Source organism: Heteronotia binoei, chromosome 15 (genome assembly GCF_032191835.1).
Source record: "Heteronotia binoei isolate CCM8104 ecotype False Entrance Well chromosome 15, APGP_CSIRO_Hbin_v1, whole genome shotgun sequence".
NCBI lineage: Eukaryota > Metazoa > Chordata > Lepidosauria > Squamata > Gekkonidae > Heteronotia > Heteronotia binoei.
Genome location: NC_083237.1, coordinates 12,156,099 through 12,183,881, shown reverse-complemented (window position 1 = coordinate 12,183,881; position 27,783 = coordinate 12,156,099). Strand labels below are relative to the sequence as shown.

General features: G+C 44.4%; 5 protein-coding genes across 5 annotated transcripts; 2 read left to right on the top strand and 3 right to left on the bottom strand.

Annotated features, from left to right (window-relative positions):
* The first annotated feature begins 1,461 nt into the window (after positions 1-1,461).
* On the top strand, positions 1,462-2,400 carry LOC132583050 (olfactory receptor 10G6-like). The gene has a single exon (XM_060254717.1). The coding sequence runs from the start codon at positions 1,462-1,464 to the stop codon at positions 2,398-2,400; it is 939 nt and encodes a 312-aa protein (XP_060110700.1).
* Positions 2,401-5,925: 3,525 nt separating this feature from the next.
* Positions 5,926-6,852, top strand: LOC132583049 (olfactory receptor 10G6-like). Its single transcript, XM_060254715.1, has one exon. The coding sequence runs from the start codon at positions 5,926-5,928 to the stop codon at positions 6,850-6,852; it is 927 nt and encodes a 308-aa protein (XP_060110698.1).
* An 8,405-nt stretch (positions 6,853-15,257) lies between these two features.
* LOC132584099 (olfactory receptor 10G6-like) lies at positions 15,258-16,181 on the bottom strand. The gene has a single exon (XM_060255893.1). It carries the CDS (start codon positions 16,179-16,181, stop codon positions 15,258-15,260), a length of 924 nt encoding a protein of 307 aa, XP_060111876.1.
* A 4,611-nt stretch (positions 16,182-20,792) lies between these two features.
* LOC132583048 (olfactory receptor 10G6-like) lies at positions 20,793-25,296 on the bottom strand. The gene is made up of 2 exons (XM_060254714.1): positions 25,257-25,296; positions 20,793-21,481 (listed from the first exon to the last, which is right to left on the bottom strand). The coding sequence occupies exons 1-2, from the start codon at positions 25,294-25,296 to the stop codon at positions 20,793-20,795; spliced, it is 729 nt and encodes a 242-aa protein (XP_060110697.1).
* A 781-nt stretch (positions 25,297-26,077) lies between these two features.
* Positions 26,078-27,004, bottom strand: LOC132583047 (olfactory receptor 10G6-like). Its single transcript, XM_060254713.1, has one exon. It carries the CDS (start codon positions 27,002-27,004, stop codon positions 26,078-26,080), a length of 927 nt encoding a protein of 308 aa, XP_060110696.1.
* Positions 27,005-27,783: the final 779 nt, after the last annotated feature.

The window sequence follows — 27,783 nt, the reverse complement described above, 5'->3', positions numbered from 1 at the left end:
TCTTTAAGAAAATCGCCATGCACGAGCATATGGGAAAAGGGAGAGGAAAAGAAGTTCATGAAGGCTCCCCTTAAATCATCAGAAATCTCCTGCTTCTTTCCTCTTTTCCCCCTTTCTTCACCTCCTCTGTCTCAGTGCTCTTCACAAACTTTGACAATCACAGCCAGTCTGCGACTCCCAAGCTCCGCCGTTGCTGCCAAGGTAGTCCTCCACCACTCCTCCACTTTCTGCCTTTGTGTATTCGCCAAACCAAGTCTCTTCCCCCCAGCTTCAGACTCCACTCGAAAGTAGGGGCAAAACAACTCACTTAGTAAGTTCTTTCCTTCGTTTATATCTCCAGTTTTAGAGTCAGATATACTTTCTTTTCCCCTTCTTTACCATTTATTCTGTCCTCCAAATGCCACTTCGCCTATTCCCCTTCTCCAGTGGTCACAGCTAATTCGCCATTAAGGCGTCTGGTCTATCCGGGCTTGAAGTAGTATGTTGAATGGGCTCTATGCTCAGAAAAACCGGCACAGAGCACCCAGCACTCCTCCGCACGAGTGCCCCTCCAACAGGGGCACCACCGAGTTCTTGCCAGCTGAAGAACCCCCCCAAAAAGACCAGCACAGACGCTGCAGAGCCGGAGCTCCGACAAACACATCTGTTAGCACCATGTCGTTACCGGAAACAAGATGATATCTTAAAACGTGTGTTGTTCCTTTATTTTTAGGATATCTTTGTACCTAATCTGAAGAGGAAGAGACCATTCCTTTAGTTGTGAAGGATCTAGCATGCTTTGACTCTATATTCCAAGATCAGTTCCAGATTATCTGAGGACCGTGATATCTAACAGAAAAGTGCTAACCTCAAAGAGTTTTCAAGGCAAAAGACAAACAAAGGTGGCTTGCCATTGCCTGCCCCTGCATAACAACCCTGGACTTCCTTGGAGGTATCTCATCTAAGTACTAACCCCAGCTGACCTTGACAAGAGAAGCTATCCTGGGTCATCCAGGTCAGTGCGGGCAGTCTGATTAAGTAGTCAGTCTTGCTGGGGGGAAAATGTAAAAGACTGGGGAAGGCAATGGCAAACCACCCCATAAAAAGTCTACCATGAAAACGTTGTGAAAGCAATGTCCCCCAGAGTCAGAAACGACTGGTGCTTGCCCAGGGCACCATTCCTTTCCTAATGGTTTAAGTGTTATCTGTACAAGCAGCACCAATCCACCTACTTTAAACTCAGTGTGTCCCCAGCTTTCTCAAACTTATAAAATTCTAGAACCTTCTAAATATGGTGTTATCAGGTTCTTCAGACTAGGTCATCTCTTTCACATAAGACTATTCAGGAATACGAGTGTGGATAGCCTGCTGTTGTGTGAAAGGATGTTGGGACAGGAACTGTAATCCAGCACTTGCTTTGGAAAAGGAACAAAAAAGTCTCCCTGACACTGCTTCAATGACCCTGATATAAATGTTCAGCTAATGGAGTGTCCAAATCAAACAGCGCCAACTGTGTTCATCATCTCTGGTTTCTCATTCCCCAATGAACTGAAGGTGCCACTGTTACTTTTCTTCTTGATCATGTACATTCTGGCTCTTTGTGGAAATTCCCTGAGTCTCTGGGTGGTGGCATCTGATGTCCAGTTGCACAAGCCCATGTACTGGTTCCTCTGCCATTTGTCCATCCTGGATATGGCTTTCTCCTCCACTGTGATCCCTAGAGTGATCGCAGGGTTCTTCCCTGGTGGGAACATCATCACTTTTGAGGAATGTTTATGTCAGGTATTCTTTTTGCAGTTTCTTGGATGTGCTGAAAGTCTCCTTTACACCGTTATGGCTTACGACCGGTTCATTGCTATCTGCAAGCCCCTCCACTACAGCCACATCATGCATTGGAGAGTCTGCCTCACCCTCTGTTTGGGTTCCATGATCGGAGGCTGCCTGAACTCAGTGTTAGAGACGACCCTCACCTTTCAATTGCCCTATGGAAGGAGCAACCAGGTTGACTACGTCTTTTGTGACGTCCCTGCCCTGCTGAAGCTGGCATGTGCAGACACAACTCTCAATGAGATGGTGATCTTTGTGGATGTCGGCCTGGTGGCCGTAGCCTGCTTCATGCTTATCCTGGCCTCCTATTTCTATATCGTTTCCGCCATTTTGAAGATCAACAGCAGTGAAGGGCGTCGCCGGGCCTTCTCCACATGCTCGGCTCACATCACTTTGGTGATGGTATTTTATGTGCCAGCTATTTTCCATTACATGAGGCCAGGGTCTCAGGACTACATGGATAGTGTGGTGAGCATGTTCTACACCACAATAACTCCATTTCTGAATCCTGTCATCTACACAATCAGGAATACAGAGATGAAGGCTGCTCTGTTGAAACTATGGGTTGGGAATCCCAAGGAAACAGCAGCATAGTTGTATGGCTACGTTCTGCCCTAAGTTGTTATCACCAGTCAACTCCGTTTGATTTCACGAAATGGTGTTTGGGTGGATTATCAGAGTGGAGCTATGAAGGTGGTCTCAATGTCTGTAGATTTGCATCTGGTTCACTTCCAAATGAAGGACTTGAATTGGAGAGAAATGTGTGGCATAAATAAAATATAGATTAATTTAAAAAAAATAACTCGGGGCATCCTCGATACCCGAGTTTATCCCAACTACGCCTTTTCAAACCGGCTCTGTGGAGCCTGAGGTACAGTAGATTCTCTTCTGTCTCCTATTCACCCAGTGTGGAGGAGTGGTTAGAGTGTCAGACTAGGATCTGGGAGTTGCCAGGTTCAAATCCACACTCGGCCATGGAAGCTTGCTGGAGGACCCTGGGCCATTGAGTCTCAGTTTCAGCTCCCTCTGAGGATTCTTCTGAGGGAAAAAATGGATGAGAGGAAAGTAATGCAAGCCGATTTGGGTCCCCATTGGAGAGAAAGGCGGAGAATAAAGGAAGTAAATAAGCTAAATGGTGTTGAAAAGTCCTGTCTAGTCACAGCCAGCTTACTGAAATCCCACATGGTTTTCAAGACAAGAGACGTTGAGAGGTGGTTTCCCATTGCCCATCTCTGTGGAATGTCCCAGAATTCCTTGGTGGTGTCCCATCATGACTGACCCTGCTTAGCTTCTGAGATCTGATGAGATTGGGCTAGCCTGGGCCGTCCACATCAGGGCAAATAAATTATAGACAAAAACCATTAAAATCACTGGATAAAATATTGTGCCATTGCTGGGGAGCATGAGAGATGCTCTGAGGGCTTACAGTTCTCAAATTGTGGACCGGGACTGAAAAGTAGGCTGCCGATCCATGCCAATAATGCCAGCCCTAAATAGAAGGAACAGGGTAAATTTTGGGAGACATGTATGAAATAGCCATGAAATACAGCCTGTCACTCAATAGACAGACAGACAGACAGACAGACAGACAGACAGACAGACAGACAGACAGATAGATAGATAGATAGATAGATAGATAGATAGATAGATAGATAGATGAGAGGGGGGAGTGAGGGAGAGAAAGGGAGAGAGATAGAGAGTGAAAAAGAAAGAAAGAAAGAAAGAAAGAAAGAAAGAAAGAAAGAAAGAAAGAAAGAAAGAAAGAAAGAAAGAAAGAAAGAAAGAAAGAAAGAAAATGGAGAGCCAGTTTGGTGTAATGGTTAAGTGTGCGGACTCTTATCTGGGAGAACTGGGTTTGATTCCCCACTCCTCCACTTGCAGCTGCTGGATTGGCCTTGGTCAGCCATAGCTCTTACAGAATTGTTCTTGAAAGGGAAGCTTCTGGGGGAGCTCTCTCAGCCCCACCCACCTCACAGGGTGTCTGTTGTGGGGAAGGAAGGAAAAGGAGATTGTGAGCTGCTCTGAGACTCTTGAGTTTCGGAGTGGAATGTGGGAAATAAATACAAAATAATAATAATAATAATAATGATAACAACAACAACAATAATATTATTACTGTGAGATTCCTTGTTTTAGGTTGCTGAGTGTGGGACAGAGAATAGAGTTGCTGTACAAGGGGGGCCCAAAATACAGTAATAAGCGGGAGAAGGTTGCCAACCCCAGGATGAAAAATTCCTGGAGATTTGGGGATGGAGCTGAAGGAAGGTAGGTTTTGGGGAGGGGATGGAGCACAACAGGATGTAATGCTATAGAGTTCTCTCTCCAAACTGCCGTTTACTCTGGAGAACTGATCTCTGTTGTCTGGAGATCAATTGTAATTCAGGAGATCTCCAGGCTCCACCTGGAGGTTGGCAAACCTAAAGAGGGACCCCTTCAAAAAGTCTGAGAACTACTGCAGAAGTCCAGTCAGACCAAAAAAAAAAAATTACCCCAGCAAACAAAATAAATCTATACTACCTCCAAATAAATCATTTAATAACACTCACTGGGATTAGAGGAAACATCTTAACTCTCAATAGGAACATGACTGTGAGACACGTGGGAGGAGTACAGTGGATGCTTGGGACATGCAGATGATAAAATAATGTAAGACTTAGGAGAAAGTAGTCTGTGTTTCTGGTGGTGGAGAACAGCCGGCATTATCTTTACCAGTAGATGCATCTCCCAGAAGATGCGCCTGAATGATCTCTAGCAAAAGATACACCTGAATTGAAGAAGAACCTCCATCCAGAATGCTTCCTCCTATTCAGGTTATCTCTCCTTAAGTGAAAGTGTGTAGCAAGCAAAAGTATCATCATCTAATTAAAACATTTGGAAGACATGGATTTGAAAGAGTGAAGCAACTTCTGGCCTGAAGATCAAAGAAATTAAACAGCAGAAGAAACAAGACAACATTTTGGCCAAACAGACTCTGGACCAGTTACCGTAATATGTGACAGTCTTTGAGAAGCCACAAGATTCTTTGTTCTTGGGGGGGGGGGGAGGGAGGCAACAAAAGGCATTGTTGCCTTTCTAGAAGGAAATCTTCACTTCAGAGTCTCATGTCCAAAATGCTTCACTTTCAGATATTGATCCTGAGGAAGATTTGTTTGCAGGCGCTTAACTCATTTTAATTAGTGAGAAGCAGATCTTCCATTGATAAACATCTCAGATAAGTTTATTGGTGGAACTAACGGAAATGTTAAGAAGTCAGCAAGTAACATGTAAGAACTTGTAGCCTGTGGTATCTCACAAAACTGTTAAGCTTGCTCAAAAAAAAAATCCATTGATAGTTTCTATCAATTCTTCTAGGACAGAGCAACAAGACAACAAGAGGGGCCAATTAAAGTTGGGTTCATGTCCTTGCTGAAGTGGGGAGATAGGTTATGAAGACCCTTTCAAACTTATACTTACAAATGTAAGTAGACTTGTTGTGGGGGAGGGGGTGAAATGCAGGTTTTGGCACTGTGCTGGACAATATCCGGTTCCTCTTGCAGACTCCTGAAGTCCAGCAAGCTTCAGAACAGGCCCCCCAAGTCATAATTCTATTGCCAGTCATTAGAGATCAACAGTACACCAACTCTAAATGTGTGAAGAGGGAACCTTAAAACTTTGGGTGCTCTCTCGTTATTTTGAGAGTGTGTCTACATTACATGAGGATGGGAATTTGTTGCTTTAGGAGAAAGGGTTCTAGCAGGGTCTACTTTGAATCTAGAATCGACAATCATATTCTTGACTATATGAGAATGTCTCAGTGCTCAATAATCTGACTACTCTCACTAAATCTGTCACTCATCCACTTCCTTTAAACTTGGTGTTTCTCAATTTTATTTCTAACCAAGCACCTTTTAAATATATGTTAGGTTCTGGAGGACTCCAGGCTAGCATGGCCACCAGTTTCACAAACTGATTGTGAAATGCCTTGTGAATGGTTGTGAAGATAACCCACCTTTGCATGCAAGAATGTGCAAATAGGAATTGTAATCCTAGGATCTGAAATAGGATCTGTAATCCTACATTTGTACTGGAAGAGACAGAGAAAAAGATTGTGGGCATCTTCCTAAGATGTGTTCTCCATGAATGGAGTGCCCAAATCGGACAGCACCTGATGTGTTTGTCCTTTCCGGCTTCCCATTCCCCAATGAACTGAAGGTGCCGTTGTTACTCTTCTTTTTCTTCATGTATATTCTGACTCTTTCTGGGAATTCCTTGATTGTCTGGGTGGTGGCATCTCATCCCCAGCTGCACAAGCCCATGTATTGGTTCCTTTGCCATCTGTCCATCCTGGATATGGCTTTCTCCTCCGTCGTTGTTCCTAAAGTGATTGCAGGGTTCATTCCTGGTGGGAAAATCATCTCTTTTAGAGAATGCATGTGCCAGGTATTTTTTTTACAGTTCTTGGGATGCACCGAAAGTCTCCTTTACATCGTGATGGCTTACGACCGCTTCATTGCTATCTGCAAGCCCCTCCATTACAGCCACATCATGCATTGGAGGGTCTGCCTCACCCTCTGTTTGGGCATAATGGTTGCAGGTTGCCTGAACTCAAGCTTGCAGACGACAGTCACCTTACGACTGCCCTATGGATGGAGCAACCGTATTGACTATGTCTTCTGTGACAATCCTGCCCTGCTGAAGCTGGCTTGCGCGGACAAAACTCTCAACGAGATGGTGATCTTGGTGGACGTTGGCCTGGTGGCCATGGCCTGTTTCTTCCTCATCCTGACTTCCTACGTGTACATTGTCTCCGCCATTTTGAGGATCAACAGCAGCGAAGGGCGTCGCCGGGCCTTCTCCACTTGCACGGCCCACATCACTTTGGTGATTATATTTTATGTGCCAGTCGTTTTCCATTACATGAGGCCGGGGTCACAGGACTACATGGATAGTGTGGTGAGCATGTTCTACACCACCATCACCCCATTTCTGAACCCTGCCATATACACCCTCAGGAATAAAGAAATGAAGGCCATTCTCTTAAAACTGTGGCATGGGAATCCTAAGTAAAGGAAAGTTCATCCACCCATGCTGCCTGTCACTCTGGCCAGGGGCACCAATCAACTGAAATGTATTTTCCTATGTGGTGAGCTTACCGTGTGAAGGGTTGATGCGGTGGTTGCAGTCCTAGTGTTGTCTATAAGATGAAGACGAAGATTGTAGATTTATACTCTGCCCTTATCTCTGAATCAGAGTCTCAGAGTGGCTTACAATCTTTTTTATTTTCTTCCCCCACAACAGACACCCTGTGAGGTAGGTGGGGCTGAGAGAGCTCTCCCAGAAGCTGCCCTTTCAAGGACAGCTCTGCAAGAGCTATGGCTGACCTAAGGCCATTCCAGCAGCTGCAAGTGGAGGAGATGGAGGTTCAAACCCGGTTCTCCCATATAAGAGTCTGCACACTTAACCACTACACCAAAGTGTCAAGCATGACCTGTAATCAGCTTTCATACAGGCTTCTCTGCTCCATCTAGAAAACACCTGTGTTAAGGTTTTGAGACAGCTGCTAGAATGTGGGATGATAGTAAAAACTGGGGGGAAAATAGAATTGCATAAGATATAAATAATGCAGGACAAGCAATTGGTCTAATGTAGTTATTTGAACATTTATTTGATAGCTAACTATTATATTGTGTGTAATTTGGGTTTTTTTTTTTGCAAGATGTACCTAATTAACTTTCCCCGATATTTTTATATGTGTTACTGTCTTTCTATTTACCTGGAATAATATAATTCTTTTCTAAATAAAGTATTCTTTTCTAAATAAAGTAATACAGGGGTATTAGCTTGCAGTAAAAGAAGCTACATTTCTTCAGTGCAAGCAGCTGTGTGACTAGTTTTATCATATTATATGGTATTGTATGATAGACAAAATATAGTTTCATATGAAGGCAGGATTATGCAAGAGATGTCGGAGGAGCAGTGTTCCCTCTAAACTGAGTCAGTTTAGGTTTTTACCCTCCCAGGTTTTTATCCTCCAGCTCACACATTTTTGTCTCAGGTCAGGAAAAATAGCCCCAGAGCAAACTAATCTATGCAGTAGTTCACAACTTTAATGTCAGTAGCTCACAAAGTAGAATTTTTGCTCACAAGACTCCACAGCTTAGAGGAATTATTGTTTAAGATATAGTGTAGCAAATCTATGCAGAGTTATTTCATGTAGACTGTATGATTGGTGGCCGGTAGGGTCAATGGGACCGCACGGGTTAGAGGTTTTGGGCTTTGAATGTTGTTTGCAAGGGCACCCTATCTTCTGAGGAGCCATTGCAGTGACATGGAGAAGAAGGGGAGTTGCGCTTCATGGACGGAAACTCGGTCCATCAATGGAAACCTTCAGGTGATGCAATGACAGTTTCTGGGCTCTTCCCAGTCTCCAACCTTGTGAAGGGAGGAGGGGAGCCTTTTATCCACTGTTTGGCTCTTCCCTTGGCCAGTCCTTTCTTCTTACTGCAACCCCCTACTTGATCTTTGAGGTTTCGTTTGTGATTCATAGTTAAACCATGAATTGAACCATGACCCAAGAGGCCAGTTCATGAACTGGACCAGTTTGTATTGGTTTGTGAGCCATTTAAGGTTAAAAACAGCAGGGAGCAAAAAGCAAGGGTTGAAATAAATTAGCCTGATCCAACATGGCTTCTCTTATGTTCTTATGTATTTCAACCGTGAATAAATTAGCCAATCGATATCTATCAGATTTATACAAAACTACAATTTTTTACACAATGTAAGACTGCATGTGCATTACAACGTATCATTCAAAATGGCCACAAAGGTGACAAATATAAATTTCCATAACTTACTAGTAAAAGCAAACGGACTTCTCGTGGGCATTCAATGAAATTGCTGAGCAGTCAGGTTAAAACGGATAAAAGGAAGTAATTTTTCACCCAAAGGGTGATTAACATGTGGAATTCACTGCAACAGGAGGTGGTGGCGGCTACAAGCATAGACAGCTTAAAGAGGGGGTTGGATAAAAATATGGAGCAGAGGTCCATTACTGGCTATTAGCCACAGTGTGTATATATGTATGTGTGTGTGTGTGTGTGTATATATGCACACACACATATATTGGCCACTGTGTGACACAGAGCGTTGGACTGGATGGGCCATTGGCCGAATCCAACATGGCTTCTCTTATGTTCTGGAGAGCCAGTTTGGTTTAGTGGTTAAGTGTGCTGACTCTTATCTGGGAGAACCAGGTTTGATTCCCCACTCCTCCACTTGCACCTGCTGGAATGGCCTTGGGTCAGCCATAGCTCTGGCAGAGGTTGTCCTTGAAAGGGCAGCTGCTGTGAGAGCCCTCTCCAGCCCCCCCCACCTCACAGGGTGTCTGTTGTGGGGGAGGAAGGTAAAGGAGATTTTGAGCCGCTCTGAGACTCTCTGGAGTGGAGGGTGGGATATAAATCCAATATCTTCATCTGCCTCACAGGTGTCTGTTGTGGGGGAGGAAGGTAAAGGAGATTGTGAGCCGCTCTGAGACTCTTTGGAGTGGAGGGCGGGATATAAATCCAATATCATCATCATCATCATCATCATCATCATCATCATCATCATCATCATCATCTTCTTCTTCTTCTTCTTCTTCTTCTTCTTCTTCTTCTTCTTCTTCTTCTTCTTCTTCTTCTTCTTCTTCTTCTTCTTCTTCTTCTTCTTCTTCTTCTTCTTCTCTCTTCTCTCTTCTCTCTTCTCTCTTCTCTCTTCTCTCTTCTCTTGACCAAGCAGGGTCTCCACTCACATATTCCAAAGACAGTTGAAATTATTGCAGTTCCTCCAGAAGTCACAATAAATCACCATAATTGGCAAATAGCTTCACAGTTCATTTCCAAAATACTTTCTGTGTGGAATTAAAGGGCGTTTTCGACAGAGCTTACCGCGGAGCGACGTCCCTCTTCACCGCGCAGCATCTGCGCGGATTTCCCACCAACTGCTCTACAGAACCAGGAAGAGCCGGACCTTTTGCGTCGCAGATGTAAACCGCTAAAAACCAGTTTACATTAGCGACACAAAAGCCAGGCTCTTCCTGGTTATGTGGAGCAGTTGGTGGGAAATCTGCGCAGACGCTGTGTGGTGAAGAGGGACGTCGCTCCGCGGTAAGCTCTGTGGGAAAACGCCCAATGTGTTTGTGCGATGACAGAATGCTGTTCTCTCAAATGTATTGGACTCCTCCTCCTCTACCTCTGATGGAGCCCAGCCAGCTAAAATGGAAAGCCCATCTCTGATCCCTTCCTTGGAGAGGGGTATAGGCAGGCCTCATTTTGGGCAGGAGCTCACAGGAGAGGAGCTCCAGAACCTCTAAATTTTATGGTGCTCTTTCTTTCTTAACCCCCCCCCCCCCAAAAAAAAAGTACTTGCTTCTGGGCTCCATTGTTCAAACCCCCCAGGGAGAATTTCACTGAACTCTAAGATTTGACAAACTTTCTCATATTTCTCCCTCACAAAAAATGGGGAAATAACCAAAACCTATACAGCAGACAAATGGAAATCTTCCTCATGCCACTGTGGCCACAGAGGAGAAAGTAATTTCAAAAGTATGATGGGAGTCAGGTTTTATTAGGACAATTATAATTCAGGAAGCAGTTTAAGATAGATGCTGAGCTGGTATAATTTAGTATCCCTTCCAGTGATGCCAGAGGTGTGTGGCATATGCAAATGAGTTGCGCTAATGAGCTCTAGCACCTCTTTTTCTACAAAAGGACCCCTGGATGTAGGCAATCCTTCAAGTCTTGTTGTATCATACAAGTCAATACATGTTACATTTGTACAAGCTGCTTACTCGAGAGCAGTCTGTTTGCATTTACTAGTGAGCTGTGGCAATTGATAGCTGTCACCCTTGTGGACATTTTGAATGATATATTGTAACGCACATGCAATTTTACATTGGGTAAAAATTATAGTTTTGTATAAGTCTGATAGATATTGATTCGTTCATTTATTCACGGTTGTGTTCTCATTGTTTGTGCCCACCCGGAGGCTGGCAACTCTAGGCACAAGAGACCTAGCCTTAGGTCTGGGAAGCTGTGCCTCTCCAAGATACCTTAGAAGTTGTGGGAGTGAGCCTGGGAAGCTTTTGGGTCCCCCCACCATTTATTGACAACTGGAAGACTTTTCAACATCTTAATTCAAATTCGTGCATGAATTTTCGGTGTCCGTTCTGATACTTGATTTGCTATGGGGGATGCCTTGTCTCAACTGGGAAACTGGAAAGCCTAGTTGGCATGGATGGATATCCCTGTTCCTCTCCTTGCTGAACTGAAGAAACCTTTGAGAATTAAACAAACCTTTGAGAATTAAACATAGTGTGATCCTAAGATCACCTTGGATTCAGCAGGAGCTCACAGAAGCGCAGCTCCTGAACCTTTCTAAGGGTTCCCCCTCCTCTTCTCCACCTACCTTGTCCATTGAATAATAGGTGCAGCTGCATAACAAACCCTGGATGAGCTCCGCCACCTATTTTTCTACAAAGCGACCCCTGCTAAAACCACTTTCCTAGAATAAGCCCCAGGGAACAGATCTGAGTAGGATTCAGAATAGATCTGCTTAGAACACCTCTCTTCATTAGCAGCATCTTATCAGGCTAGGTGGTTCTAATGTTCACAGTTGGAGGCTTTGCCCCCACCCCGAAAAAAATTACAGAAGAACAACATGGGGGGAAAAGGTGTTAAGTCAGCATAAAACATTTGTGCAAATCTTTGTTTTATTTTATAACATACATTGCTCAGTCTGCTCCACCCCAAATGAACTTTTTAAAAATCAGCTCTTCCAAATCAACAACTGGGGAAAATAAGCATCGTTGTTGTTGTTGTTGTTGTTTATTTATTTATTTATTCGATTTATATCCCGCCCTCCCCACCGAGGCGGGCTCAGGGCGGCTCACAACATAAAATTCAAACAATCGGCTTAATAAATAGTAGAATACATTAAATAATTTACAAAAATTAAAACAGTAAAACAGAGAAACAGTCAATCAGTTTGGTGTTCAGTCACACAGTCAAGTCCGACTCTTTGCGACCCCATGGACAAAGTCACGCCAGGCCCTCCTGTCTTCCACCATCCTCTGACTTCTGCTCAAATTTGTGTTTGTTACATCAGTAACGCTGTCCAGCCATCTCATCTTTTGCCGTCCCCTTCTACTTTTGCCTTCTGTCTTTCCCAGCATCAGGATCTCCCTTCTCATTTGGTGGCCAAAGTATTGGAGCTTCATCTTCAGCATCTGACCTTTCAGGGAACAGTCTGGGTTGATTTCCCTTAGGACTGACTAATTTGAACTTCTTGCAGCCCAAGGGACTCTCAAGATTCTTCTCCAGCACCACAGCTCAAAAGCATCTATTCTTCTGCGCTTGGCCTTCCTTATGGACCAGCTCTCGCAGCCATACATTACTACTGGGAATACCATCGCTTTGACTATACGGACTTTTGTTGGCAGGGTGATGTCTCTACTTTTTATTATACTGCCCAGGTTCGCTGTAGCTGTCTTCCCAAGGAGCAAACGTCTTTTAATTTCATGGCTACAGTCACCATCTGCGGTGATCTTGGATCCCAGAAATGTGAAGTCTGTCACTACTTCTATGACTTATTATTATTATTTGGAAAACTTTATCTCGTTCATTAACATATACATTTATGAACAGTTTTGTGGTATATATTTGACCCTTTTGTGGTATATATTTGAGCCAGTTTGGTGTAGTGGTTAAGTGCGCAGACTCTTATCTGGGAGAACCGGGTTTGATTCCCCACTCCTCCACTTGCACCTGCTGGAATGGCCTTGGGTCAGCCATAGCTCTGGCAGAGGTTGTCCTTGAAAGGGCAGCTGCTGTGAGAGCCCTCTCCAGCCCCACCCACCTCACAGGGTGTTTGTTGTGGGGGAGGAAGGTAAAGGAGATTTTGAGCCACTCTGAGACTCTCTGGAGTGGAGGGTGGGATATAAATCCAATATCTTCATCTGCCTCACAGGTGTCTGTTGTGGGGGAGGAAGGTAAAGGAGATTGTGAGCCGCTCTGAGACTCTTTGGAGAGGAGGGCGGGATATAAATCCAATATCTTCTTCTTCCTTTTTGTTAGAGGAAGAAGAAGACATTGGATTTATATCCCACCCTCCACTCCGAAGAGTCTCAGAGCGGCTCACAATCTCCTTTACCTTCCTCCCCCACAACAGACACCCTGTGAGGTGGGTGGGGCTAGAGAGGGCTCTCCCTTTCAAGGACAACCTCTGCCAGAGCTATGGTTGACCCAAGGCCATGCTAGCAGCTGCATGTGGAGGAGTGGGGAAACAAACCTGGTTCTCTCAGATAAGAGTCCACACACTTAACCACTACACCAAACTGGCTCTCCAGGGAACTGTACAATATTATTTTATTAGTAAGGTGACTCAAAATATTGATCTGAGCAACAAGAAAGATGTGTGCTACAAACAAATGGATTTCCAAGGTGGGGAGGTGATGGCTAAGGAATTGCCCTAACTCGTGTACATACTTCTTTACAGCATTTCTCTTTTGCCATTCTCGTGGTTTGAGGCTACGCCACATGATTTTTAAACTTAACAAAACCAGCTGTAGGAAGCATAAAGTGTAAATTTCATATATCAACATTCATAAAGCCAAAATATTTAAATAATCAGAAATGTAATTGGCAGAGAGCATATAAAAGGCGGAGTGCTTCCCAATTTTTTTTTGCTTAATGGATAAGGAATGTCCTGAACCTCAAGAAGAAGACACACTTCTGGGGTTTACCCAGAATTTCATTCTAGAGTTCCCAGGCTACTGAAGAAAAGATCCTGTTCCTTTCTGCCTGCCAGCTATCCACACTTTCTAAGTGGGTCTACTCTGTAGTTGTGTCTACTCGAAGCTACTCTGAGTAAGGTTCTTCCACTGCTTTGAACAAAGGAGCCCGCCAGAGAGAAGTCTTTTCATAGGAATTCAGGTTGCAGGCTGTGAAGAGATTTAAATGCCAACACCCTGAACTGAGTCAAAGCAAGTGACTCAACAATGGGTTCGGGCAGGGCTCTTTTTCTAGCAGGAGCTCCTCTGCATATTAGGCCATGCCCCCTGATGTAGCCAATCCTCCTGGAGCTTATAGTAGGCCCTGTACTAAGAGCTCTCTAAGCTCTTGGAGGATTGGCTACATCAGGGGGGCATGGCCTAATATGCAGAGGAGCTCCTGCTAGAAAAAGAGCCCTGAGTTTGAGCAGGAACACAGTTCCAGCTGGCTTGGTATCAGGGGGTGTGGCCAAATATGCAAATGAGTTCCTGCTGGGCTTTTTCTGCAGTAAAAGTCCAACAGCACCCTGGAGACCAAGATTTTCAAGGCATGAACATTTGAAAATCTTAAGCTTCCTTTGTCAGATACCAGATCTGAAGGGAGTTTAGACTCTTGAAAGCTACTACCCTGAAAATCTTGTTGGTCCCTCAGGTGCTATGGGACTCAAATTGATTGTACCACTGCAAACCAACATGGAGAACCTCTGAAGTTATCTTGCACAGCACTGGTGGGGATTTCTTCCAGATTTCCTATTCCTAGAGAGCTACTTGGAGAAATCCCAAATCCATTTCATTTAATTTAAGACCATGTTAAATTAAGAATAAATTTTCAGCGAGACAACTGTGAAGAAGAAGAAGAAGAAGAAGAAGAAGAAGAAGAAGAAGAAGTGGATTTATAGCCCACCCTTCACTCGGAGTCTCAGTGGTTTAAAATCTCCTTCCCTTCCTCTCCCCACAATGGACACCTGGTGAGATAGGTGGGACTGAGAGAGCTCTGGCAGAAGCTACTCTTGAGCAGAACAGCTCTGAGAGAACTTGTGGCTGACCCAAGGTCACGCTGGCAGTTCCATATGGAAGAGTAGGGATTAAGACCCGGTTCTCCCAGATAAGAGTCCATTGCACTTAACCACTACACCAAAATGGCTCCTATTACATAAGGTTGGCTCTTAACCACTACACCAAGTTCTTTCTTTCTTTCTTTCTTTCTTTCTTTCTTTCTTTCTTTCTTTCTTTCTTTCTTTCTTTCTTTCTTTCTTTCTTTCTTTCTTTCTTTCTTTCTTTCTTTCTTTCTTTCTTTCTTTCTTTCTTTCTTTCTTTCTTTCTCTCTTTCTCTCTCTCTCTCTCTCTTTCTCTCTCTCTTTCTCTCTCTCTTTCTCTCTCTCTCTCTCTCTCTCTTTCTCTCTCTCTTTCTCTCTCTCTCTCTCTCTCAAATTTATATTCTGTCCTCCCCGCAAGCGGGCTCAGGGTAGATCACAACATAAAATAAACATATAAAATCAATCAATATAAATAACAATTCACTTTGCTAAAGCAGTAGACAATAATTTAATATAGGCATTTCCAGCTAGACTTAATTGATCTCTACATACGGTAGTGAGTGATACCTGAATAATATCAGTAGTATCAGCAGCATCAGGAATTCTTATTCCAATGTTTCTTACCTCTGCTAGGGACTCTTACCCCAATGTTTCATTATTGCAAGCTTAATGTCCTTGTTCCTAAGTGTGTATATGACAGGATTCAAAAATGGAGTTACTGCAGTATACAACACACATATCACGGCATCCATTGAGTCCTGAGACGCTGGTCTCAGGTAATGGAAAACCACAGGGATATAATATATGCCCACCACTATAACATGGGCTGAGCAAGTGGAGAAGGCCCGGCGACGCCCTTCGCTGCTTTTGATCCTCAAAATGGCCACCAGAATATACGCGTAGGAGGTAAGGATGAGGAGGAAGCAAGTCATGGCCACAAGCCCAATGTCAACCATGATCACCATCTCATTGAGTCTCGTGTCAGCACAAGCCAACTTCAGTACCGCGGGGATGTCACAAAAGATGTAGTCCACCAGGTTTTGTTGGCCAAAGGGCAGTCGAAAAGTGAGCATTGTCTCTCCCATTGAGTTCAGGCAGCCTCCAATCACTGTCCCCAAGGAGAGGATGAGGCAGGCTTTCCAGTTCATGAGGGTGCTATAATGGAGGGGCTTACAAATAGCCAAGAAGCGGTCGTAAGCCATCAGGGTGTAAAGGAGACTTTCCGCACAGCCGAGGAAGTGGAAAAGGAATAGCTGACTTATACATTCCCCCAAAGAAATGACTTTCCCACCGGGGAAGAATCCTGCAATCACTTTGGGAACGACAACAGAGGAGAAAGCCATATCCAGGATGGACAAATGGCAGAGGAACCAGTACATGGGCTTGTGCAGCTGCAGGTTCGACGCCACCACCCAGAGAATCAGTGAGTTCCCCAAAAGGATCAAACTGTACATAATCAAGAAGAAGAGGAACAAGGGGAGCTCCACTTCTTTTGGATATTGCAACCCAGCGAGGATAAACTCAGTTGGTACTGTTTGATTTGAACACTCCATAACTGGAACCCCCCCCCCTTTTTCCCCCCAGGAAGAGAAATGCAGTTATTCTTTGGGTTAGAAATTGAATGAATGAAAAAAAGAAAGGCATCTGTAGACAAAACCTACCTATACCAAAACTGAAGCTGATATTGTATATAGTCACTATCGCCAGAATTTTGTACGCTAAATATTGGAAGACGAACAATACTCCTAATAGGGAGGAATTTACTAACAAGCTGTTAGATACCGCCGAATCTGATTTAATGTCCACAAGACTAAGGGATGGTAATTTGCAAAAATGTCAGGAGGAATGGGAACCCGTGTATAATTGGGCAAAAAGCAGAGGTTTTGATTTGGAGCAATAAAAACTTACTAGTATTTCTATCCTTTCCATCTCCCAGTGTGTAGGTGTGGGTAAATGTGTTGTATTACTGTTATTTGTGGTTAGATTGTGTGCTGGTATATGTATATGTTCTTACTATTCTTGTCTCTTCTTGTTGTGTTGTGTTTATTTCTTGTTATGTATATCTACTTTCCTTATAATAAAAAATTTTTTCTACGAAGAAGAAAAAAAGAAAGGCATCGACCGGTTTGGTGGGTAGGATGTGCCTTGGGCAGAGATGTGACACTATCAGGGGATGGTATGAATTTTGGTCCTTTCCTCTTCCCCCGCCAGCTTACTTGTTTTTGTCCTGAATAAACTGAATGTACCTTGGTAGAAGACCCTCACTGATCCATGTTGTAATTTATTGTCATCCCCCCACCTTCCCACTATCATATGAGAAGAATTAAATGCAGGAGGAGTGATTCATTGGTTTCTGCATGTGGCTGGAGGAAGATATCAGACAGAACTTCTAATTCCAGTGCAGGATTATTTCCCCCCCATCTTCAGATCTACATGACCGCATGTGAGGATTTCTGTCTAGTCACTAAAAAAATTGATTGGTGCTGACTGAGGGAGGGAGTGGAAGGTAGAATAAATGGATAATGAGGCCACTAGAATTCAAAAAGACTTGCCCAGATTTCCAGAAAAACACCATGCTCTGAAATAATGGGATCCTTGTCTCCTTTTTCCTCCACTTATGCTTACCCCCAAAAGAAATCTGCAACAATGAACTGGAGAATCTAGAAATCCTAATTAGCAGACCTTTTGCATAGGATCACTAGACGTCAGTCATTTACAACAGCTGGGGGGAAATAATCTAGAACACTGACAAATCGTCATTTTAGGAGAACATCATAACTGACACCAGACTCGCATAACAGTTTTGACATCATGTGACTTTTTGAAGTCCTTTCCAGCTTTGTTGACTCACCTTAGGAGAAGTTATAGAACTACTTTCCCCACCTCATTTAGGACCGGCATTCAAAGTCTTTCTGAGTGGCAATAGGTTTGGCACACTGGTATGTCTGCTGCAGAATTTCTAATAGTTTTCCTGGAAGAGTCGATACAAACTACTGAGAGATGTTAGAAAGAAGAGTTCGGAGTATCAAACATTAGCAGAAACACATAGAAGCTTGTTATAATTGCAGATGATTTCATTTCAATGAACTCACTGGATGTTTAACCAATGGCAGCTTAATGAGAGTAAAATAACCTGGGCTACCCCAAACGTAACTTCACCTAGACCCAACATTTACAAGTGGAGTTTTTCATAATATTCTGAGATGAGGATGTTCTTCTAGAGGGATTAGACTTGGAGCAAAATTCACAGGTCTTTGTCAATCAAGATGAAGAGATATTTCATGGCAGATGCTTTCGTGGGCCAGAGAACACCCTTAGTCAGATGATGTCTTTCTGTTGTTACTTCTTTCTCTTGGCATTTATTGATGTCTCTATTGTTCTGCCAGCCAAATAGGAGAGATAGGGATGTCTCTTTGGTGGGAGTAGTCCAGTCAGATGGATCCATCTAGGTGAATGTTCATTTTTAGCCTGCTGCTTTGGATACTACATTGGCTGAATACTATCAGCCGACAGGCACTCTTTTCCATTTTCAGGATGTCTTTATAATGTTGCGTAGTTTTTGAGTCTTGAGACTCCCTCTTGCTTGTCTTCCCTAGAGTCCCAGGCATGCACTCAGGTGAGAATTAAAGTGTTTATGGTTTCATCCTTTTGTCAGATTCCAAACAGTGATGATGAGAATATTGCTTACTTGGATGAAATTCTTTTTTTATGCCGGTGGTCACATCTGTCAATTAATGTATACTAAAATCTTTTCAAGCATTTCAGCAAGGCAAGATCATCTAACCAGTACATTCCATGAGAGCTGGAAAAATGCCCATCTAGAAGACTGGCACAGCCATTTTGACATGGTGAGGTCGCCACGAGTTGCCATTGTTTGAACCAAGGTCAGTTTTCGTGAGGTGTGGACATATGCCATTATACGCTGGCACATGTGAATATTTTCCAGCATGGGTCAAGTTCTGTTCACTGTGGCAAGAGATATTAACATTGGCTCATGATGGTATCGCCACATCAAGGTATTCAGATGTAGGGATGGGTGTGAATTGATTGATGAATGAAAATTCATTGTGAATTGGGACTGGTTTGCAGTTTGCGAAGCAATATTTGTGAACTGAAGAGCCACCACAAATTTCCATGATGGTTAATAAAGAGCAGAAAACAGGGAGTTTAAGCCCCTGGTTGCGCTTCATGAAGGGAAGCTCCCTGCACTCAGTTTTTGGTTTAAATGGCTCTGGGCCATTTAACCCCTTGCTTTCTGCTTCTCATGGCTTTTCCTTGCGGCTTTCTGCTCTCTGTGACTGAAATGGCCATTTCACCCCCTGCTGGCTGTGACTTTTCATAGTGAGCAGAAAGCAGGGGATAAAATGGCTGGGAGGCATTTCACCCCTTGCTTTCTGCTCACTGTGAAAAACTGTGGTCAGCAGAAAGCAGGAATGAAATGGAGCCATTTAAGCCAAACACTTGGGTGGCAGCTCATCTGTTTGGTTTATATGGCTTGTAGCCATTTCAACCCTTGCTTTTTGCTCCCTGCTGTTTTTAAGCTTAAATGGCTCACAAACCAATACAAACTGGTTCAGTTCATGAACTGGCCTGTTGGGTCATGGTTCAATTCATGGTTTAACTATGAATCACAAACTAAACCTCAAAGATCAAGTAGGGGATTGCAGTAAGAAGAAAGGACTGGCCAAGGGAGGAGCCAAACAGTGGATAAAAGGCTCCCCCCACCCCCACTTCACAAGGTTGGAAAGCAGAACTGAAGGTTAAATTATCCTTCTGAGACTGGGAAGAGCCCAGACACTTTCATTGCATCATCTGAAGGTTTCCATTGATGGAACGAGTTTCTGTCCATGAAGCGCAACTCCCCTTCTTCTCCATGTCACTGCAATGCCTCCTCAGAAGATAGGGGGCCCTTGCAAACAACATTCAAAGCCCAAAACCTCTAACCCATGCGGTCCCATTGACCCTCCTGGCCACCAATCATGCAGTGTACATGAAGTAACTCTGCATAGATTTGCTACACTATATCTTAAACAATAATTCCTCTAAGCTGTGGAGTCTTGTGAGCAAAAATTCTACTTTGTGAGCTACTGACATTAAAGTTGTGAACTACTGCATAGATTAGTTTGCTCTGGGGCTATTTTTCCTGACCTAAGACAAAAATGTGTGAGCTGGAGGGTAAAAACCTGGGAGGGTAAAAACCTAAACTGACTCAGTTTAGAGGGAACACTGCTCCTCTGACTTCTCTTGCATAATCCTGCCTTCATATGAAACTATGTTTTGTCTATCATACAATACCATATAATATGATAAAACTAGTCACACAGCTGCTTGCACTGAAGAAATGTAGCTTCTTTTACTGCAAGCGAATACCCCTGCATTACTTTATTTAGAAAAGAATACTTTATTTAGAAAAGAATTATATTATTCCAGGAAAATAGAAAGACAGTAACACACATAAAAATATCGGGGAAAGTTAATTAGGTACATCTTGTAAAAAAAAAAAAAGCAAATTACACACAATATAATAGTTAGCTATCAAATAAATGTTCAAATAACTACATTAGACCAATTGCTTGTCCTGCATTATTTATATCTTATGCAATTCTATTATTTCCCCCCCAGTTTTTACTATCATCCCACATTCTAGCAGCTGTCTCAAAACCTTAACACAGGCGTTTTCTAGATGGAGCAGAGAAGCCTGTGTGAAAGCTGATTACAGGTCATGCTTGACACTGTGAATTGAACAGGATGTAAATGTTTGGTGTAGTGGTTAAGTGTAAGGACTCTTATATGGGAGAACCGGGTTTGAACCTCCATCTCCTCCACTTGCAGTTGCTGGAATGGCCTTAGCTCAGCCATAGCTCTTGCAGAGCTGTCCTTGAAAGGGCAGCTTCTGGGAGAGCTCTCTCAGCCCCACCTACCTCACAGGGTGTCTGTTGTGAGGGAAGAAAATAAAGGAGATTGTAAGCCGCTCTGAGCCTCTGATTCAGAGATAAGGGCAGAGTATAAATCTACAATCTTCGTCTTCATCTTATAGCCAATACTAGGACTGCAACCACTGCATCAACCCTTCACACGGTAAGCTCACCACATAGGAAAATATATTTCAGTTGATTGGTGCCCCTGGCTAGGGTGACAGGCAGCATGGATGGATGAACTTGCCTTTACTTAGGATTCCCACTCCACAGTTGTAAGAGAATGGCCTTCATTTCTTTATTCCTGAGGGTGTATATGGCAGGGTTCAGAAATGGGGTGATGGTGGTGTAGAACATGCTCACCACACTATCCATGTAGTCCTGTGACCCCGGCCTTATGTAATGGAAAACGACTGGCACATAAAATACAATCACCAAAGTGATGTGGGCTGTGCAAGTGGAGAAGGCCCGGCGACGCCCTTCGCTGCTGTTGATCCTCAAAATGGCGGAGACAATGTACACGTAGGATGTCAGGATGAGGAAGAAACAGGCCATGGCCACCAGGCCAACGTCCACCAAGATCACCATCTCGTTGAGAGTTTTGTCCGCGCAAGCCAGCTTCAGCAGGGCAGGATTGTCACAGAAGACATAGTCAATACGGTTGCTCCATCCGTAGGGCAGTCGTAAGGTGACCGTCGTCTGCAAGCTTGAGTTCAGGCAACCTGCAACCATTATGCCCAAACAGAGGGTGAGGCAGACCCTCCAATGCATGATGTGGCTGTAATGGAGGGGCTTGCAGATGGTAATGAAGCGGTCGTAAGCCATCACAATGTCAAGGAGACTTTCGGTGCATCCCAAGAACTGTAAAAAAAATACCTGGCACATACATTCTCTAAAAGAGATGATTTTCCCACCAGGAATGAACCCTGCTGATTTCACTGTCGAACAACTTTTTTGCAAAAAACCTTTCCCTTATACCCAGTCGATATCTTCCCATCCTTAATTTAAATCCATTATTATTATCCTTTGCTGCCAAAAGGAACAGCTCCCTGCCCTCCTCAAAGTGACAGCCCTTCAGATACTTCAAGAGAGCCATCAAGTCCCCCCTCAGCCTCCTCTTCTCCAGACTGAACACCCCCAAGTCTCTCAGCCTTTCCTCATAGAGCTAGGACTCCAGGCCCGTGATCATCCTTGTCACTCTCCTCTGCACCCACTCCATTCTGCCCACATCTTTGTTGAAGTGAGGCCTCCAGAACTGCACACAACAATCCACGTGTGGCCTAACCAATGCAGTCTACAGTGGAACCATGACGTCTTGCGATCTGGAAGTTATGCCTCTGTCAAGACATCCCAAAATGGCATTTGCCTTTTTTGTAGTTGCACCACGCTGGCTGCTCATAGTTAACTTATGGTCCACTCATACCCCAAGATCTCGTTCACACACACTGCTACCTAGAAATGTATCCCCCATCCAGCATGTGTGTTTCTCATTTTTTGTTACTGAGATGTAGAACTCGGCACTTATCCTTGTTGAATTGCATCATATTCACTTCCACCCACTTTTCTAGCATGTTCAGATCTGGTTGAATTCTAACTCTATCTTCCAGTGTATTTGCTGCTCCTCCCAATTTGGTGTCAACTGCAAATTTAATGAGTAGACCCTCCATACCCTCTATGTATCTCAGGCTCCACAGACCCAGATCGACAAGACAAAATAACCATGGGTTGACAACATTTGATCTACACACAGGTATTGTGAATGTCTTGACTTATTATTTTTTTTTTTAAAAAAAGCATTTAAATCTCTATTTTGTTTACTTTATTTATGACATTCATTTCTCTAAAATTCTGGCCTTCCATTTTGAAGTTAACCAGATGCTAGGGTGGCCATAATATCTGCAGGCCAGCCAGGGACACCTTGAGGGGGGGAATGATGTGTGTGCGCGTGTGCGCAGCGGGCGTGCGCCGCCGGAAACAGGAAGTGACGTTACTTTCGGTGACGGCATGCCACCGCCGGAAACAGGAAGTGACATCACTTTCTGTGACATCATTTTCCCCGGGCCACCTGCCGGAAGCAGGAAGTGACATCACTTCCTGTGACATCATTTCCCCCAAATGACATCATTTCCCCCAAATGCCACTGCCGGAAACAGGAAGTGACTTCACAGCACTTCCTTTGACGTCCCCAAAAATCCCCCAAATATCACCGCCGGAAACACCAAGATTATTTATAGAGAGGGAAAGGGGGAAATAAAGTTAAATAAAACTGGCCCCACTACTGGACCTCCTGATAGCCCCTAGTTTTTGGGCCACTGTGTTTTTGCGCCACCTTCATCACTTTCGGGGTGTGGATCCCCCAGTGGGGTGGGCTCCCGACTCCCTCCGCCAGGTGTTTCTGATAGCCCTGTGACCCCTCTTTCATTTGATATGTGTCCCGTGCGGGTGCCACCCTCCTGCCGGGAGATGCCGCAAAATGAGCCCCCTTGAGGCTTATGGCGGCAGGGCTCGGGGGAAGTGAGCTAGACTGCTGTTCTTTTGAGGGGTTATAGAGTGTTTCGAGCCCGTCCCTGTGGCATCGGTCCCATCATTGTGGGACCCAGGGGGCCGGTGCAGCGGCCCGCTGAAGCAGCCTGTCAGTCACTTCCGGGTTCCTGTCCTGCATCTTGACCTGTGTTATTAGTGACAGGCTGCTTTGGCGGGCCGCCGCGCCGGCCCCCTGGGTCCCACAATGACTGAATTGCTGAAAGGCCTCCGCTGAAGAAATTTTGTCTGGAGTGAGCCCTTCCTTTTCGGAAATTAGTTCTTTTGGAGGAATTAGCCCACAGATTGCCTGCCTATGAACTGGAACTGATTTCTCCTCGTGAATGGTGAGGAGAAAGACCCTGAAAACTTTCCTTCCCATTCAAAGCCTGGTTCTGAGGGGATGCATCTGAATCAGCTTCAACAAGAAAACAACACTTCTGGGACACTGACTACTAGACTGTTGGGTTCAGAAGGAAAAGAGTTTGGGGGTGGGGAGCACACTGCCCAGTGTGCCATATTGTATTCAGCCAAGGTGTGTGAGTGGGAGGGGGGCTTTAAGAAAGGAGGCCCTAAGCCTTGAATTTGCCCTTATTTCCAATGCCTGGGTTACACAAGTCTGGGAACATTCTGACACACTGACAAATAACAAGTTATATCTTGTATGTATTCAGCCATGGGATTGGAACCAGAGGTGCCCTTCCACTAGGCTTGCCAATCCCCAAGTCCCAGTGGGGGATTCCCCCGGTTTTGCAGGCTCCTTCCTGCCCCCAGCCAGCTGGCTGGTGTGGGGAAGCCCTGCCTCAACAGCCACCATATGCCTTTCAACCTTGGAAGGCTTTGAAGACTCTTGGGGAGTGGCTTGCTTTTTGAAAGGTGTGTGTGCCTTTAAGTCTCTGGAGCCAGGCTGAATGGGGGTGGGGTGATCCTGCAGAACAATGTGGCTGTTGTAAGAAAGGAAAGGGAAGGATCTCAGCCCCTCCGTTTGTTTTACAGTCCCTTCAGAAGTGGTTTGCACAGTAAAATAGAGAGTAAAGAGCAGGGCTTCAATTCAGCAGAAGCTCACAGGAGCACTGCTCCTGAACCTCCAACCAGGATCTGCATGCAGTGGGAAGTTCTCTGCCCACTGCACAGAAATCCCTGCACTTTTCCCCCTCCAAAATGTCTCCTGGTAAAGAGTAAAGTAGAGCCTCTGGTTTCCCTGTGTTAGTCTGAAGAACTTGGTTGAGTATACAGCATTCAACAACTCCCATGGTGAGTAAATTGCCCCAGTGAGGCCACAAAATGTGTGCGTCCAACCTTTGTTTATTTTGGCTGCTTTGTGTGTGTGTGTGTGTGTGTGTGTGAGAGAGAGAGAGAGAGGGAGGGAGGGAGGGAGAGAAAGCACAGCCAGATCCTGGAGGATGAGGAAATGAAGACTGTATTCAGGGGAATGGTACTGCTGTATTTTTTATCTATTTATTTTAGGGTTAGAGTTGGCAACCCTACCTTCCAGTCATAGAAGACTCATAAATTACAAGTTAAACCATCTCATTTTGACAGTCAACTAGCATAATTTGCCAGCAACTTTTCAATGGAACTCAAGGTTACATATGATTGTATTCCCCTGTTTTATCTCCACTATGAGGTGGGCTACGCTGAGATTTAGCAAGTGTCCTGAGGTCATACAATGAACTTTATGGCAGAGTTGGCATCAGAACCGTCATCCTAAACTGACACTCCAAGTTTTAGTCTGACAAAGAACCATTCCACCAGAAAAGTGTGGTTGTAGTCTGACGAGAAACCCCTCCACTCCACCACACTGACTGAATAGGAGATGAAAAAGTCTACACAGGTTCCACAGAGCCAGTTCAACAAAATAAAATAACCATGGGCTGGCAACATTTGGATTAAACTCTGGAATTCTTTTTGCCTTAAGTTATAATTTAAGAAAAAACAACAACCACTTCCTTCTCTATTTTGTTTATTTTATTTATGCCATGCATTTCTCTCTACAGTAAACTTCATGGCTGAGTAGGCATCTGAAGCCTCATCCTAAACTTTCCAAATTTTACTCTGAGTGGTTTTAGTCTGATTAAAAACTGCTCCACTCCACCATGCTGGCTGCACAGGAGACAGAAGAGAGTGTATGGGCGGTTTCACACAAGAGATTTGCCCTGACCTAGCCCTGCCTCCCATTTGGATTAAAAGTACACGATCGCACAAGCACATCTGCTCTCCGAGCTGCACCCATTTCTCACCCCGACTCCAGACGCCTGCTATCCTCTTAAAAATGCTACCTGGATTTTCCCGGTAGCATCTCCCTGAATCGGATGTAGGTCGCATAATCGGCTGCTGTCTGAAGGCCTTGGGGTGAATTATAAGCGGAAAAGCTGCGTGATCGCACCAAGCCCTTTCTGGCAAGGTCAGGTTCCCCCCCTCGCCTCAAGCCCTCTCTAAGGTGCGCTTGTGCGCTTCTCTGATTGAGCGCGCACACAGGAGGCTTTTTGGAAAAGACAACCCTTTCAGCAGCGGGTCTGTGATTGAGCCGGGCTTGTAGTGTAAATGGGCAACCGCTGACTGATGCCAGGATCTTGCCACTTCAACAGCAACTGTCTGATAGCCCAGAAACAGGTCAAACTTAAGTAGATTTTTTTTTCCAGAATAGGATAAATTCGTGTCAGTTTCACAGTGTGACACCAGTCTATGTACTTCAGGCTCCACAGAGTCAGTTCAACAAGGTAAAATGACCATGGGTCGGGAACATTTGGGCTGAACTGTGGTATTGTGGATGCCAAGAGGTATTTAAAAAAAACAACTTTAATGTCTATCTTGTTTATTTTATATATGCCATGCATTTCTCTTTAATTCACATGCTCCATTTTGAAGTGAACCAGATGGCTATCTAAAGCCACGGTGACCCCCTCCCCAGCTCCACTCTGATAATCAGCCCAATCAACATTTGGTGAAATCAAGCTGAGTTGATTGGTGATGAGAGCTTAGGGCCGAATGTAGCGATACAAGCATGCTGCTGTTTAATTGGGGTTCCCAACCCACAGTTTCGACAGAGCGGCCTTCATCTCTTTATTCCTGAATGTGTAGATGACAGGATTCAGAAATGGGGTTACTGTGGTGTAGAACACGCTCACCACACCATCCACAGAGTCCTGAGATGTGGGCCTCAGGTAATGGAAAACGAGCGGGACATAATAGATAAATACCACGGTGATGTGAGCTGAGCATGTGGAGAAGGCCTGGCGACGCCCTTCACTGCTGCTGATCCTCAAAATGGCAGAGACAATATACACATAGGAGGTCAGGATAAGGATGAAGCAGGTCAAGGTCACAAAGCCGATGACCACCGCGGTCACCATCTCATAGAGTGTTGTGTCTGCACAAGCCAGCTTTAGCAGGGCAGGGATATCACAAAAGACATAGTCAATCTTGTTGTTCCATCCAAAGGGCAATTTAAAGGTGAGGGTCGTCTCTAACACTGAGTTCAGGCAGCCTCCGATCATGGTACCCAAACAGAAGTTGAGGAAGACTCTCCAATGCATGATGTGGCTGTAGTGGAGGGGCTTGCAGATAGCAATGAAGCGGTCATAAGCCATAACGGTGTAAAGGAGACATTCAGCACACCCGAGGAAATGGAAAAAGAATACCTGACATACACATTCTCCAAAAGAGATGATTTTCCCACCAGGGAAGAACCCTGCAATCAGTCTGGGGACCACAATGGAGGAGAAAGCCATATCCAGGATGGACAAATAGCAGAGGAACCAGTACATGGGCTTGTGCAACCGGACGTCAGTTGCCACCACCCAGACGATCAGAGAATTTCCCCAGAGAGTCAGAATGTACATGAGCAAGAAGAAGAGTAACAATGGCGCTTTCAGTTCTTTGGGGAATGAGAAGCCAGAGACTATGAACATAGTTGGCTGTGTTTGATTTGGACACTCCATTAGCAGAACATTTATATCAGGGTCCTTGCAGCAGGATCAGGAAGGCTTTCTTGTTCCTTTTCCAAAGCAAGTGGAGGATTACAGTTCCTTTCACATAACAACAGGCTATCCACACAAGGATACCTGAATGCTCTTAGGTGAAAGGGATTACCTTCTAGGCTGAAGACCCCCAGAACTCAATAGTGTATTTTCAAAGAGCTAGAATTCATTATGTTTGAGAATGTTGGAGACACACTGAGTTTAAAGTAAGTGAATCAGTGCTAAATATGCTGATAAATCAAACGATAAACTGATTCCTTATTCTGACTGTCCTCTCTGACCTGGAGGACCCAGGATAGCCTCTCTCGTCAGATCTTTGAAGCTATGTAGAGTCAGCTGCAGTTGGTACTTAGAGGGGAGACTTCCAAGAAAGTCCAGGGTTTTTATACAGTGGCAGGCAATGGGATGACAACTATGTTTGTCTCTTGGCTTGGATATTCTTTGAGGTTGCCTTAAATCAGCTTGATGGCACTTTCCCATTAGAGATCACAGTTCTCCCATAATCTGGAATTGATCTTGGAATATAGAGTCAGACACACCACTAGATCCTTCCCAACTAAAGGAATGATCTTCTCCTTAATTTAGGTACAAAGATAACCTCAAACTACCACAGCTTCCTTGTTACTTGCTGGCTACCTATCAGTTTGTTTCACTTATACATTTATAAAGGTTATAGAGATGGAATATCTGGCTCAGTGATGTAAGTCAAGCTTCTGCAAATGCATCAGCCTCAGCATCCT

What these genes read in the sequence shown, in the direction of transcription:
- LOC132583050 (XM_060254717.1), top strand. Translation starts at nt 1,462, where the DNA reads ATGGAGTGTCCAAATCAAACAGCGCCAACTGTGTTCATCATCTCTGGT.
- LOC132583049 (XM_060254715.1), top strand. Translation starts at nt 5,926, where the DNA reads ATGGAGTGCCCAAATCGGACAGCACCTGATGTGTTTGTCCTTTCCGGC.
- LOC132584099 (XM_060255893.1), bottom strand. Translation starts at nt 16,181, where the DNA reads ATGGAGTGTTCAAATCAAACAGTACCAACTGAGTTTATCCTCGCTGGG.
- LOC132583048 (XM_060254714.1), bottom strand. Translation starts at nt 25,296, where the DNA reads ATGGGTGCAGCTCGGAGAGCAGATGTGCTTGTGCGATCGT. An exon ending in AGATGTGCTTGTGCGATCGT is followed by an intron (nt 21,482 to 25,256) that starts GTACTTTTAATC and finishes GTTGTTCGACAG; the next exon opens with TGAAATCAGCAGGGTTCATT.
- LOC132583047 (XM_060254713.1), bottom strand. Translation starts at nt 27,004, where the DNA reads ATGGAGTGTCCAAATCAAACACAGCCAACTATGTTCATAGTCTCTGGC.